Source organism: Equus caballus, chromosome 25 (assembly GCF_041296265.1).
Source record: "Equus caballus isolate H_3958 breed thoroughbred chromosome 25, TB-T2T, whole genome shotgun sequence".
Classification (NCBI taxonomy): Eukaryota; Metazoa; Chordata; class Mammalia; order Perissodactyla; family Equidae; genus Equus; species Equus caballus.
In genome coordinates, this window is record NC_091708.1 from 8,575,315 (window position 1) to 8,590,924 (window position 15,610).

Consider the following 15,610-nt stretch of genomic DNA (forward strand, 5'->3'; position numbering starts at 1 on the left):
AAAAACACATCCAATACTAGAATTTTATATCAGAAAAAAGCTATTTTTTTTTATAATACAAATTACATAAAGGAAAGGTGGACATAATGATAAGTGATCCTCAACCACAGCATGAACGTTTAGGATTTTTAGATGCAGCGAAAGAACATTCACCTCCAGACAAAGATTTTATCTTTCTGCAACCCTAAGATTTTTGGAGGGCACTCCAATCTAGTCCTTGCTCAGGAAAAGAGGGCTCTGCAGGCCTAGCCTTACCATCCACATCAAACACAGGTGTAGGATGTCACATTCTCCACATCTGGAGCTCCATCAGGCTGCTCCCCCTCCGCTGCAGTCCCATCCAGTGACACTGCAGACACGGGGCGAGGCAGCAGTATCACACCGATGTTAATCAGGAAAGGAAGACAGCGCAATCTTGCTTCCAAGATTTCACATGTGGAAACATGCCTTGGCAGTGAGGGGTAGCCCAAGGCCCTTCCCATGAAAAGAAGCAGGCACAGGGGCCAGGACACAGGCTCCATTTTGACCCAATGTTTATTGTCCTTTTACAACATGTCATTTTTGGTTTAGAAACTGCTTGTGATTAGTTTTCCAACATTAACCGAAAAGCATGTAAAGTAAAATCAACCTATTCTCTATATAAACACCCAGCAACTGTGGCCCTTCACCCTCCTTCCTAGGTTGGGTAGGGGGAAGAAGGGAGGGCTTGGGCAGCATTGAGTGACGTGCAGATGCTTTACTGTGGGGAGTGGCGACAGTGCCTCGGTTCACACCCACACAGGTCCCTGCACTGTCCCAAACTACAACAGAAATGGTGTAGGCCCAAGGCCCAATTCCCTGTTGGTAATTCACTCTCCGCCTCCCAAATGAAAATCACTTTTATTTTTATCACTTTTGTTACGTTTTGTTTTTTTTCAACAGAAAGCCCCTTGTCCAGAGTCTGACTGTAGCTGAACTGTTCAGACTAAGAAATGGAGCAGGCCATGGGCGCACCCCTGGTCCCTCCTGGGCGGGCGCCCCCACCCTCAGGGAACAAGGTCCAGCCAGGCCAGCTTGTTGCACGCTGGCCACCACCACTTAGCCATACAGGTCATCGTCATTGTCTTCCGTGTACACACTGCCACCTGTGCCACCTCCACTGCCCTGACTGGGGCCAGCTCCACCTTGGTTTCCTGAAGGGAATCTGTGTGCACAAGAGCAGAGCCAAAAAAGAGGGTTAGGACAGGGCCTGTGTAGAATTTTCACAACTAACCCTTCTAGCCTCCTTAGGACTCCCACTACCTTGGCTGTACAGTTCCCCAAGACAACCTAAGCACTGCCCACTGCAACCTGCTTACCTGAAGCTGCCAAAGCCCCGACTCTGCTGAAGGGTCTGAGCAAACATCTCGTATTTCCGGATGTCATTGTCACTGACAGATCGACGGGCAAAGCGCATGGCTTCCTCAAAGTGATCTCGGCGGATCTCAGGCACTGGATCATCCTCTTCCACCTCCTGCGGAGTTGGTAAACACAGACCACCAGGGCTGGTTAAGGCCCAGCCTGGATTCCTTCTCTGGCCTCCCTGCCCCCCATTATTGCAGTAGCTTATTGGTCTCCCTGCCTCTCCAATCCAATTTAAGTCTCCAGGCCAATCTTCCTAAAATCGAGTCACTGCCCTGCTGAAAACCTGTCAATGCATTCTGGAAAAGGCAAAACTGTAGGGACAGAAATTATATCAGTGGTTGCCAGGGGCTCAGGGTGGTAAAAAGAAGCTGACTAAAGTAGCATGAGGGAACTTTTTGGGATGACAGAAATTTCTGTATCTCAACTATGGTAGCAATTACAAAACTTAAACACATTTGTCAAAAAACCATGGAAATAGTACACTCAAAAATGGTGAATTTTACTATATGTAAATTATACCTCAATACACCTACATTTTGTTTGTTTGAGGAAGATTAGCCTGAGCTAACGTCCACCACCAATCCTCCTCTTTTTGCTGACTAAGACTGGCCCTGAGCTAACATCTGTGCCCTTCTTCCTCCATTTTATATGGGATGCCTGCCACAGCATGGCCTGATGAGCTCAAAGGTCCAGGCCTGGGATCTGAATCCGCAAACTCCAGGCCACGGAAGCAAAGCATGAGAACTTAACTGCTGCGCCACCGGGCTGGCCCCAATACACCTAAATTTTAAAAAGAAATGTCAATGGCTCTCAGTGCTTACCACATCTGAATGACACTTTACCTAGTGGCCTCACTTCCAGTAACATATACCCTCTTAAATCTAACCAGGTTTTCCCCAATTCCTGCAATCCTACTTTTCAAGTAGCTTATTTGGGCTCTTCTGTCAAAATTCTACTCTTGGAAGCCAGCCCAGTGGTGTAGTGGTTAAGTTCCGTGCACTCCGCTTTGGCAGCCCGGGGTTTGCCAGTTCAGAACCATGGCACAGACCTGCACCATACATCAAGCCATGCTGAGGCGGCATCCCACATACAATACAAAACAGAGGAAGACTGGCACAGATGTTAGCTCAGGGACAGTCTTCCTCAGGGAAAAGGAGGAGCATTGGCAGGAGATGTTAGCTCAGGCCCAATCCACCCCCTCAAAAAAAAAAAAAAAAAGAAAGAATCCTACCCTCCCTTCATAGCCCAGGTCAAACCCTGTCTCCTCCACTAAGAAGCCACTCCAATTGCTGTGAGTTCCATGACATTGCTCCCTAGGATTCATTTATCAGTAGTTTCTAGACTTTTATGAAAGGGAGAAGAGATGTCACAGACTCCCTCCATTCATTCATTAAGTCTCTAACATTATGCCATGACATGGTGAGAAAGAAGTAAGATGATACAGAGTACCTATCTACACACACACATGATTTTGCATTTAACTTGAGGCGTTACTTGGCAGGTTCTAAGCCCTGTTCTGTTTGTTTATCTATACAATCGCAGCTTGATTTCCCTCATGGAGCCCAGCCCAGTTCAGACTGAGCATTAGCCTGGCCATCTCTTCTCAGCCTTTCTAATTCCAGACCAAAGGGGTGAACCCCAGCATTCTTTCTCTTTGAGGCCCTGCTAAACATCTCAGTCAGATTATCTTTCAAAAACTTTATACTCTTAACTCCATGCATGGTAGAAACTGTCCCCTGGCTCCCCATGACTGGCACATTTGGGGAAAGAGTGCCTACTCACCATGGCATTGGTCTGCCTCTCCCGTTCTCGCCTGATCTCACTCTCAATAGATTCACGGATGGCCAGCTTGCAAGCACGCTGGCAAATCTCTGTCAGGTCAGCTCCTGAGAAGCCATTAGTCATCTTCGCAAGAAATTCCAAATCCACGTCCTAAAAGCAGCAACAGAGCTACCTGAGCATTTAGCCTCTCCTCCCCTGTGATACACTGATCTCGAGCCACCCAAGCACTCCCAATTCTAGTTTGTCCCATTTTTGGCACCTTATTTTATCTCTGACTCTAGATTATCCTAATACCCTCAAATCTTCCAACTTCCTTTACACCCTAACTCCAGAAATCCCTAATGGAATCTTGTCCAGGAACCAAAGAACACTCCACACTAGCCTAAGGACTCAAAAAGGTCCCCCACTGGCCCATGACCTTGCACCTGCCTTGGCAACCGGGGACTTGCGCAGGTTGGCCTTGAGGATGGCAACTCGGGACTTCTCATCAGGAAGCGGAATGTAAATGAGCTGATCAAGGCGGCCAGGTCGCAGGATGGCAGGATCGATGATGTCAGGCCGGTTGGTAGCACCAATGATAAACACATTCTTTTTTGTGGACATGCCATCCATTTCTGTCAGGATCTGGTTGATGACTCGGTCAGCAGCCCCACCACCATCTCCAATGTTACCACCACGGGCCTTGGCAATCGAATCCAGCTCATCAAAGAATAGTACACAAGGGGCAGCTTGGCGGGCCTGTGGGAAGGACAGGGGGACTCAAGCATTAGCACAAGTGGGTCTCTCAGACCTGAGTGGGAAAAGAAAATAAAGTGACCTTCACTGCCACAGCTGAGCTGCCAGAACGAGATGGTCCTAACCCCCCAAAGAAACAACCTCTATCCCTACCTTACCCCCAAGCAAGTGAATAGATAGCCCAGCCACGTGTAGCTCACCTTGTCAAAGATTTCCCTGACATTGGCCTCAGACTCTCCAAACCACATGGTGAGCAGCTCAGGACCCTTGATAGAGATGAAGTTGGCCTGGCACTCATTAGCGATGGCTTTGGCCAGCAAGGTTTTCCCACAGCCCGGAGGTCCATAGAACAATACCCCCTTGGAGGGTGTCATGCCGAACTTCAGGAATTTGTCTGGGTGCTCTACAGGATACTAAGAGGAAAAGGAAAGAGGGCTCCAGGATCCGGCATAGTGTGAAAGAAACCTAACGAAACAGAAGCATTCCCCCCTACCCCACCACTCCACGGTGGAAGACCCAGGTTCCCTAGAAGCAGGCTCCTTAGCACCTCCAACCTGAGAATACCAGCCTCCTGAATTATGCTCTCACAATTCCTGCAATTAATGTGCCAACACCCCCAAGACCACTCAGTTCAATTACAATGTACTGAGGCAGTGACTTACCCTGGACCAAGCTACCCTACCTGGACCAGCTCCTGAAGCTCACGTTTGACATCCTCCAGGCCCCCAATGTCCTCCCAGGTCACCTGTGGCACCTCCACCACAGTTTCCCGCAGTGCTGATGGGTTGCTCTGGCTCAGGGCCCACTAAAAAAGGAAGAAAAATGGGATGAGACTTGCCAGGGGAGAGGTCAAAGTGCATGTGTGTATACCTGAGATGGAGGTGCAGTTCTCACCCGGAAGTCATCCATAGTAACCGCCAGGGAGTTCATGACCTCAGCATCGATGGTCTCATCCTCCAGGTCAATGAGGTCCATCTTCTTGCGGATGGCCTGCAGAGCAGCCTCCGAGCACAGGGCTGCTAAGTCAGCGCCCACATGCCCATGAGTCTCATTGGCTACCTGCAGAGAGAAGATCTACTTACTATCTCATCTCTAACACAAGCTGCCTTAGGAAGCTCAGAGACAACAGAATCCTGGCCCCTTCCCCCGACTCCTATCTCTGGGTTCTCCCATTTCCCTTTCACTGGCTGTGTTTTAAGTATTCAAACCTGGACTTGGGGCCTGGCAATAAAGCTGCCCCCAAAATTCTGGTTTACTCTAACATAGTGTCAACTGAGAAACATGCCAAATCCAGTTTCCGGGATTCAATCTCAGATCATTTCCCTTCCCTTGCCCAGGAATCAAAATCAATCTCCTCGGGGGCTGGCCCCGTGGCCGAGTGGTTAAGTTTGCGTGCTCCGCTGCAGGCGGCCTGGTGTTTCGTTGGTTCGAATCCTGGGCACAGACATGGCACTGCTCATTAAACCACGCTGAGGCAGTGTCTCACATGCCACAACTAGGAGGACCCACAAGGAAGAATATACAATTATGAACTGGGGGGCTTTGGGGAGAAAAAGGAAAAAATAAAATCTTAAAAAAAAAAAAATACATCTCCTCGTATCTTAAGCTTATGTCCCTAGCCAGTCTCTTCAACTGCCTGGAAACAGATATCCTAACTCCTGGCCAGCCCTCATCACCACCCCACCTGTTCCAGGTCCACATCATCTGCCAGCTTCATGTTCTTGGTGTGGATCTGAAGAATTTCCAAGCGTCCTGTAGCATCAGGGATTCCAATATCTACCTCCCTGTCAAAGCGACCTGTGGGACAGTGTGTGAAAACAGAGAGGGCTCATTTCTGGTCAAGAGGGAAGAAGGGACAGGCCTTAAGTGACCAATCATCACAGTTTGCCCAGGACTGTCCTGGTTAGCAATGAAAACTCTATGTCCTGGGAAACCCCTCAGTCTAAGGCAAACCAGGATGGCTGGTCACCCTAGACAGGACATGGGATAAGTGAAAGGACCCCTAGGCCCTATCACTGCAAACAGGTTCAAGAAATCCTCAGAAGTAAATGACTTCAAAGAAGGACAGATACGGGATCAAAGAAATACAGCCCAGTAGAGCCATTATCTCCTTATAAGCAAGGACAGGGTTGAAAGAAATTTGGGATCCTTACCAAAACGTCGTAGGGCTGGGTCAATGCTGTTGGGTCTGTTGGTTGCTGCCATGACAATCACATGTGCTCTTTGCTTTAGGCCATCCATAAGGGTCAACAACTGTGATACAATACGCCGCTCTACCTCCCCATGGGTCTGTCAGGACAGGATGTCTGGTCAGAAGTGAAGTCAGGACCTTTCAACCCCCTACTATCTCCCCTCGGCTAAGTTCCTACTTTCTCTCTCTTGGGAGCGATGGCATCCAGCTCATCAATGAAGATGATAGCAGGAGCATTCTTCTCTGCTTCCTCAAAGGCTTTACGAAGGTTGCTCTCAGACTCACCAGCCAACTTGCTCATGATCTCAGGACCTAAAAAGCATATAGAATGGAGGCAATGACAAACTCCATCCTTCCTCAATCCCAAAAGAAATCAAATATCTTGTTTGCCCAACCCAGAGACAGGTCCTGGGTGAAAATGTGGTAACCTCTACCAACTTTCTCATAGTCTCAACTCGCCACTATCCCAGGACAGCCACCAGGCCAGGCTGGGGAGAAGCCAAGAGACTCAGTACACTTATCTCATAGAAGAGCTGAAAGTGTGAAAATGACAGCAGATGCTCTGGGACCTCTGGCCAGAACAGGAGAAACAACACACCAGCTGGATTCTACCAGCTAAATATCATTCTCAAAGAGCCAGCTGATCGCAGCCAATCTTCCCCCAAACGCTCTCAAATAAATGAGCATAGATTTTTTGAGTTCTCATTCTCACTTGCTCCCCCTAAATGTCTTCAGCCTGTCCACCAATCTTTCTCAAGGGGCACAGATCAGGGGGTACCAGAGTAGAGTAACTTCCCCTTGCTGCTTATCTATCTGTAATGTACCCCAACAGATGAAAGATGCTCAAGTTTACATGAGGGCATATGTGCAAATAAATGTGTCAATGGGTTCTCCAACTCATGAGACTGGATCATGCTAAGGTCAGTGTTGGATCCAGCCAAACATAAGGTGAACCAAGTCTCCTACCATTGATCAAGAAGAAGAAGGCTCCAGTCTCATTTGCTACAGCTCTAGCAATCAGGGTCTTCCCAGTTCCAGGAGGTCCATAGAGCAGGATTCCCCGAGGAGGCTGAGGAACAGTAAAGAGGACGTGATTAGGTTCATACTCTTACCTTCTCCTAATCTCATCCACCCTAAAATGGCTTCCCTAGGGCTCTACCTAGAGAAAGAATCAGACCTCAACCCTGACACCAGTAAGAGTGAGCCCTCAGCAGTAGCTGCTAGGAAGACAGTTTATTTCACACCATACTCCTCTTATCAGGAAAGAAAATACTGCTAGAAAGCTGACAACGCTTATGATTGCAACCTGCATAGGAGAATAAGGGCAGAAAAATCAGCCTAAGAAACTCTAGTGTGAGTCTGAAGATCCTAAAGATGAGGGAAAAGCAAGAGACCATTAGGCCAAGGGCTTGACTTTAGACAGACAAGGGCCAAGGACTAGCTTAGCCATTTAGGAGTGTGCCAGAGGTTCACTCAGTCCGGTAATCACAACCCTCCAGGATTTATTATCGTGTTGGAATGCTTTTCCTTACCGCCAACCACAAGTTTTCCTCTTTGAAGCTGTCTTTTCTGTGGCCTCATCCACAAGCAGCACATGAGAAGGGCCCACATAGAAGATAAAATTATTTGCATGGCGCATACTAGGGAAAGGGGTGATAACTTCACCTTCAGCATGTCTCATCATATGGAAATGGCTGGGAAATTACATTCTAGACCAACAGTTCTCAAATGTTTTGGACTCGGGACCCTTTACACTCTGCAAATTCAACTTCTACTTCTATTGGGCAGCATTGTTCTGGAACAAGGCAGCAAACAATGTGAGATTTGTTTTTATCAGGTCCATGAGATGATAACGGTTTTTACATTTTTAAAAGGTTTTAACAAAAAAGATATGTGACAGAGAACTTAACTGGCCTGCTTTGTTCCAATCCATTAGTAGCTTTAATGAACTTACAGCCCTCTATAAACACAAAGAGGGCATTACTGCCTCTCTAAGCCAAGGCAACAATGAAACATAGTATGAAAACAGGTCTGGGGATTAGACACCCAATACTCATTAATTATCACCCTACACTACATCCCACAGCCCAGGATGCTCACCTTTACGCCAATTGCCTTAAAAAGGGCAGGATGTCTCAAGGGCAGCTCCACCATCTCCTTTATCTGAGCTAGCTGTTTCCTGCAGCCACCAATGTCATCATAGCCTACTTCATTCAAGGATTCTTCCTCATCCTGAATATGAAGGAGATAAAGAAAAGGAGAAGGCAGGAGTATCAGCAAAACTATCAGCAAAAGTTGAGTTTCTCCAAATCTTTTCACAATATGTTGTAGAGAAATCTGCTGTATGAGGAGATGCTCCTCTAAAAGGATCCTGCCTCTAAGAACAACTCTAAAAGTTTCAAAGCAAAGATTTCTAGCATAACCTTTCTCTCTCACACTGTCCTTAGTCTTACCGAGAAGGGATCCCCCTCTAAGACCTGAGGCTTGAAACTCTGGGAAACAGGCAGAAGTCTGGGTGCCATCGCCAGCATCACTTCTCCAAAAATTATTCCAACCACTTAGATCCTTTGGGTTCAATCTAGATTTTTAAAATTACTGGTATCAGATACTTCTAAGAAACCCCTAGGCCCAGAAAGGAATAGCTAGGAGGTTTCCCACCTCTGGAAAGAAGTTTAGGGCCAGAAAACACTCAGTCTTGATAGCTACCACATGACTGCCCCACTGCGTAATCAGAGACAGGGAGTAATCAGGATCAGGGAGAGAACTCACCTCTCGTTTGATAGGCTCCCCTTCACAGTGGATCACCGTGTCTGGAGCAACAATGCAGTAAGGGCTGGGATCTGTCTCCACTACTTTGAATTCTACAGCTCTCATTCCACCCCGGACAAGGAAAATGTCTCCTGTGAGAGCAATCAGCACGAGAGCAGTTAAAGGTGTCAACTACCAGACCACATAAGAATTCCTCATCAGAACATAGGGTCTAGAATGCCAAGTTCACTAAACATTGCCCTTTCTCCTTCCCACCATGCTATTAAGAATTAGGTAAGGGGCCGGCTCCGTAGCCAAGTGGTTAAGTTTGCGCGCTCCACTGCGGTGGCCCAGGGTTTCGCCAGTTCGGATCCTGGGTGTGGACATGGCACCCCTTGTCAGGCCATTAGGTAAGAGGAGAAAGCTAGACTGTGACGAGTCCCTCTGCCACTCAAGAGGATAGTGAGCAAAACCTGATGTGCCAGAAGTCCATAAGGTTTTTGACTTCTGGGGTATAGGTAAACCAAGCTTTCACAACCAACACCAACAGTAGAGCTGTGCTAAATATTAAATACACTTGGGACTGAAACACAGCCAAAATGGCCCACCACCTCCTTCAGAGACACAAGAGAAAATAGCTTACTCTACTGGAGCAGGAAGTGGGAATGGGGGAACAGTGTGTGGGGGAGGAATGGGAAAGGAGAGAGTACACATGAGCATGTGTGCAGAATGCATGTGTATGCACACATACATGAGAAAGAAACAAAAACGTTTCAAAGTTTACTCCCAAGTACCCCTACAAGCAACCATCCTTAATCTCAGTCCCTAGAATTCTCTCTCACCTTTCCGGATGGGTCGATAAGCTTCCAGGAAGTACGGCTTAAGGTATACCTCAAAGAGATTGCCAGTGATGCCTTCCACCGTGTCATCGATGGGCAGCACATGGATACGTTTGCCGTACTTCACATCGGGGCATGGCTGGATGCTGAGGATGACAAGCAGACTCCACGTTACCAACCACACTGCAGCCCCAAGCACTGGGTGTCCGAAAGGGCCTGGCACAGAGAGCTGATGGCGAGCGAAAGAAAAAAGGCAGGGATGGCTTTAGGTGAAGAGAGGCAGAAGGGCAGGGTGGGAGTGAGGGCAAAGGAACAGCCAAACAGAACTAAAACAAAAAACAGGTCATACTCAGGGCGTGGTAGTAGCAGTAGTGAACAGAAGAAGCTGCTGGGGCTACCCACGCCTAATTAGTGAGCCCAAAGAAAGACCCCCACATCTGGAATTCCCACAAAGACGACATGGGAGAGAGCGTCTTCAGTGAGAGAAATCCAAGGATGACCCATTTTGGCTAATATTGGTGACCCAATATTACAAAGGGAGGCCTTAGTCTGACAAGTGTCAGGATCAGAGAAATAGAAGTGAAAAAATAATCTCAGCCAGGTGGTCAAAGCACCTTGAGAAAGTGACTAAGCACCTCCAGAAGAAAAGCTACATGGAACCTAAAATCCATAAAAAAGAATCAGAAGCCTGAGATATTCCTGGCCAGGTGACAGGTGGTTGGGTAGCAGTGGCTAGAGATGACACCAAGATAGGAGAGTCTCTTGGCTAAACTGAAGTCCCAAGTCACCCAGACTGGAGCTATCCTGGGTCTGGCTCAAACTACACCTCTCTCCTGGATTAACTTGGATCCTTAAAAAGACCTGCTAGGAGTCCACCTTCTATGCCCACACTCCTGCCTCATTCCAACCCCAACACAAGCCATTAATCCCAAACAATAGTGAAGTTATCTGGCAAACACATGCCCTGAAATGGTATCCTAAACCAGGGTCTATGGTGTGACAAATTATATCTCTGGTAGAAAAAATAAAGGCATCAAGAAAGTCACAGAAACGCCAACTTGTCCCAAGGGTCACGCAGAGGCAGATTTTCAGTCCCAAGGAAGTAGAACCAAAACCTAAAGACAACCCTGAAACATAAATCTTCCCATGGCTAGAAGGCTTCCAATATCTCCAGCTGCCAAGGCCTTCGTTGGGGTCCTGCCTGTAATGCAGGCTGTCGCTGGCCTCCCATCCCTAAGGGGCCAAAAACCCCACACACACCTGATGACATCCCCTAGGTGTACGCGAAGGTTATTCCGAACAACTCTATTCATTCGAATCTTCTCGTCAGAACACGTGTCATCAGAAAGCACAATGCACACAGCTTCCCGCCTCTTCTTTCCTTTCAGCAACACTGTATCACCTCGGAACAACTGCAGCTCATCCATCTTGGGCTGAGGAAAGAAGGTTAAGGCCTTTGGGTCACTGGGCCAGGGAGTAAGCAGCAGCCCTGGAGGTTGGGACTCCCAGTAAACCCCAGTCTATCTGTGGTCACTGCAAAAAAAAAATGAGAAAAGAAACCTGGGAAAAGCCCTCAGGTTAAACGAAATAGGAAAGACTGGACTGTGGACCCAACTTACCTGGGACAAGGACACCACACTGTTGTCCTCATTGATGGCTTCATCAACAATTAACCGATTGGGGCGGTTCTTCTGTTTGAGAATGGCTGTTGATAAGTCATCACCTTTTGAACTAGAAAGAGAAAATGAAGTCAGTCCCAATACATACTCTAGTCCCAGTCCCCAGTAGTTTCTAAAGCTCATACTTCGGAGAGAAATAGTGGATAAATGAAGTCATCTCTACATCAGAGAGCTCAGATGAGGGAAATTCAGCCAAGGTCCTAGCACATATTACAATTCCCATTCTAGCAGCTCTTGGCGTTCTGAGCACTGGTATCCTAGCTATAAAGCCCCAAGTGATTTTGCTCTAGGGTCAGGAAACGATGGCCTAAGAAGACAAAATAGAAGTGGAGGCCAAAGTGGCAATTAGAGAAGTGAAAATAGTTTAGACCACAGAGAATACTGATTAAGAGAAGGGACTCTGTATTCGGTCCTGCTAAGGCTGAATTCCAAACCTGCCAGTGCTCAACTGTAATCTTGGGTAAGTTTTTTGTTTTTTTTTTTTAAAGATTTTATTTATTTATTTTTTTCCTTTTTCTCCCCAATGCCCCCCGGTACATAGTTGTGTATTCTTCGTTGTGGGTTCTTCTAGTTGTGGCATGTGGGACGCTGCCTCAGCGTGGTCTGATGAGCAGTGCCATGTCCGCGCCCAGGATTCGAACCAACCAAACACTGGGCCGCCTGCAGCGGAGCGCGCAAACTTAACCACTTGGCCACGGGGCCAGCCCCTATCTTGGGTAAGTTTTAACCTCTCCAGAAGCTGATGTCTCCATCTGTAAAATGAGAAATACAGTAGTACCTATCTCAGAGGATCACGTCTTAAGTGAGATAATGAATGCAAAATGTTCAACACAATGCCTGGTACATGGTATTAATGGTCACTATGATTAGCACTGCAAAATAAAGCACAAGCTCTTTCTTTGCTAACCTCTTGCAGAATCAAGTGAGCATGACAACTTCCCATAGGGCTCAGGGAGGCCCCAAGTCCCACCAAGGAAGCCTGGGGACAATGACGCAGAAGCATTAGCACTACCCTCCTTACTGGCTAAACCTGCTGAATGCCAGAGCATTCTATGTACCACAGGAATGTCAAACACACAGACCATCAGATTTGAAGGAAAAAAAAAACACTAACAGATCTGGAACCTTCAGAAAGAAGCTCAAGCTTAAAAGGAGCTTCACAGTAATCTCCGCAAAGGCACACAACTCCATGAAGTTGGTTCAAATAGTCAAAACCAAGAAATGCTGAGACATGGGGCAAATCCAAATCCTTCTCACCCAAATCAAGGTTGCATGAATCTAAATTCAGTTTAAACTATCCAAACAGTTTCTATCATTTCCTAGAAGCTAAGATCATTCACCCAACACTAATTTCTTACCTAGCTCATTTCCAGCCTTCGCTAACTAGACACAGTGGGCTCTCCCTTTGAAGAGGTACCTCCTCTTAGTAAGGTTCAGGAATACATGAGAATTAACCAAAATAGGGAGGCCCAGACAACGGAGGAAGCAAAGAATTAAATAAAAAAGGATCTTTTTCATGAATTATTTCTTCACTCCACAAATAATGAGTTTATGTTTGTTATACACCAGGCACTGTTCTAGGATCTGGGGATACCTCAGTCAACAAAACAAAACAGTATTCCTATTGGAGATATCTTCACAACTTGCAAGAGAAAGGGAAGCCTGTGCTCTAGAATATGAGCAAGGAAGTTACGGAGTTTTTACATCTTTTGGTCCTGATATACACAATAGAAATATGAATCCCACTCATCTAACAAGGTTTAAGTTTTCTGCTGATCCTCTCACATAAGCTGCATCTTTAATCATGGCCTTTAAACTAGTTTCCAAGAGTGGAGTTTGCTCACTTTAAACTTGCCTCCCCCAACCCAAAAGTGTGGCACTCTGGGGGCAATGCTGCAGGGAAAGCAGTCTTCCCACACTTATTAACACCCTGGAGGGCAAGTGTGGTCAAGGTGAAGCTGCCGGCAATTTAAAGCCATCAATTCTCCCTCTCCCACACACAACAAAATACCCTCCAAGAGCTGCCCATCTTCCCATTTGATCTATAGGACTGAGGCTAAACAAAAATAAAATGCCACATGCCTCTCGTCATCATAGTTTGTATTTTAACCCCAATTCTAGGAATTTAAGCTATCTTCTAGGAAAGACCTCCAATCTGCCTACCACTCCTGACCCTGGCACTAGAGATGAGTGGTATGCTCTTCCCTTAAAAACTTTTAATCCCACGTCTACTGAGATCGAGGGAAGGCACCTCTAAAAGAGAGAATTCAGCCTGATTACGGACCAACAGCAGTCCTGGAGGGTCTTTGAGGACATCCTCCATTGTCTTCTGCATGAGTCAGACCCTTTCCAGAACCCCAGTGGGCCACAGGGGACTTGGAGTTAGGAGTCATCAAGATGACTTAGAGATTAGAAACCATCTATGGTACCAGATTCCAAGAATTTTGGATTTTTATTTTGAATCTTAAAAACAAAAGACTGACAGGATAATCTAAGAGAATATTTTAAACTTCAATAAGTAGTCCTTTTAAATAGGCACCTAAGTAATACTTCATCTTGATTCAGAAACTTGAAAAAAAGGAACACACTTCAAAAAACTAAACTCTCCTCGAGTCAAGAAGGTGATTTGCATAGAAGAGTTTTTTTCCTTTTCAGTCTCAAGCTCTTGATTCTAAATTCAATGGGCAAAGGAGACCAGGTTTTATCGTATGCTTTCCCGAAGGGTGGGAAGCCGAGGATTTCTCAACACAGTAGCTTGGGGAAAGGAGCATGTGTGTCTGAAGACACAGGGCAACTTTAACCTTCACTCCACGAAGACTGAAATCTAGGAAGGCCCTCAAAATATGAACCGAGATTCGAACTTTTAGCAGGAACCTAAAATAGTAGAGAGAAGACAAGTTCTGTTCTCCCTGCCCCCATTTCATAACACCAAGGGAAACTGAGTAAAGCTGTGTCGTGGGGAGAACGACAGGCCCAGAGCAGCAGGAAGGCCACAGCGAAAGCAGGCGGCCTCTCCCCAACAGCCCCCACCTCCGCTCGAGGACGCCACCAGGGCAGGCCGGCCGCTCCGCGGGGGCCGTCGTGACTCTCCCGGGCTCGCGGGCCTCCCCGCCTGGGCCTCTGCCTCGGTGTCCGGCCTCTCCGGCCTTCACGTGGCCCCGAGTCCACGCCCACCGGGCCCGGTCGGCGTCGGGCCGGGGCCTGCTCGCCGGGACCAGAGGCCTTCAGCGGCGGCAGGCCGGGTCGCGGGCGGCGTCTCGACCCGCGGGGCCCCGCGCCTGCCCAGCGGGCGGCCGTCCCGGCCGGGCCGGACGGCCGTTCCCGGGGCCGAGCGGCCCGAGCGGCCTGCATGACACAGCACGATCCGCCCGGGCCGGGCGAAGCCCGCCTAGGGGGCGCGCGGGCGCGCAGCCGCCCGGCCCCGCTCGCCCCTTCCTCGCCTCCCGCCCGCCCGGCCTCCACCTCCCGGCGCGCCGCGGCGGCGCGCACTCACTCGGCTCCCGAGGCCATGGCGCGCGCCTCTCCGGCCGGCGGCTGGGGCGGCCCGAGAGTAACGGCTAGGAAGGGCGGCAGGCGGCCGACTGGGCCGGGCTCGGCTCTCCCGGGCGGGGGCGAGCAGCAGCGACGAGCCCGCAGCGGCCTCCCTCTCGCTTCCTCTCGGCTGCACTGGGGCGGCGGGCGGGCGGGCGGCGCTGGCTCTGATCCGCGAGGGGGCAGCGGCAGCAGCGACTACGACGACGGCAGTAGACGCTCCGCTGAGACTGAGCCGAGAAGAGCCGAATCATCGGAAGGAGAGGGGCTCTCACCTCAGCCAATCAGCGCCTGCCCCGGGACTCCCGCCCGCCTCCCCGCGCCTCTCCCCAGCAACCCGCGGACCAGAGCCAATCAGGGAACTCGCTTGTGGCCGGGCTCCCGCCTCAGGGATGCCACATGCCTAGTAACGCCACGTCAATTGGCCGCAACGCTGCGCTTCCTCCACGGATTAGGATTCTCGACCAATCAACGAGAGGAATAGGGCGAGAGCGACGGGCGAAAGGAGAGCCTTTAATCCCTGGGAGGTGGACTCTCCCACTTGGCTCGAGTTCATTGGCTCCTGAGCTTATCCTGCTGGAAGAACCTGGCACAATGGACTGAACCCTTGTATTAGTCTAGTCCTGTTGTAGTGATAACCTACACACCCGTCTTCTTCCAAAACCTGAGAATCCACCCTAACCCCCTCCTTACTCCTTCAAAACGCTGACTCCAGCCACCCC

The 15,610-nt window shown here is 48.7% G+C and overlaps 1 protein-coding gene across 2 annotated transcripts; it reads right to left on the bottom strand.

Moving 5' to 3' along the window:
- Nucleotides 1-516: 516 nt before the first annotated feature.
- Nucleotides 517-15,229, bottom strand: VCP (valosin containing protein). 2 transcript variants are annotated; one of them, XM_023629590.2, is made up of 17 exons: nucleotides 14,851-15,229; nucleotides 11,298-11,409; nucleotides 10,939-11,111; nucleotides 9,682-9,824; nucleotides 8,861-8,991; nucleotides 8,192-8,323; nucleotides 7,058-7,160; nucleotides 6,270-6,403; nucleotides 6,054-6,189; nucleotides 5,585-5,697; nucleotides 4,795-4,959; nucleotides 4,583-4,705; nucleotides 4,101-4,313; nucleotides 3,595-3,903; nucleotides 3,166-3,315; nucleotides 1,338-1,492; nucleotides 517-1,183 (listed from the first exon to the last, which is right to left on the bottom strand). In XM_023629590.2, the coding sequence occupies exons 1-17, from the start codon at nucleotides 14,865-14,867 to the stop codon at nucleotides 1,078-1,080; spliced, it is 2,415 nt and encodes an 804-aa protein (XP_023485358.1). In that variant the 5' UTR covers nucleotides 14,868-15,229; the 3' UTR covers nucleotides 517-1,077. The 2 variants fall into 2 exon arrangements, with proteins under 2 accessions (XP_023485358.1, XP_070106751.1); XM_070250650.1 differs by having other exon boundaries at nucleotides 10,939-11,211; nucleotides 14,851-15,170.
- Between the last annotated feature and the right edge of the window lie 381 nt (nucleotides 15,230-15,610).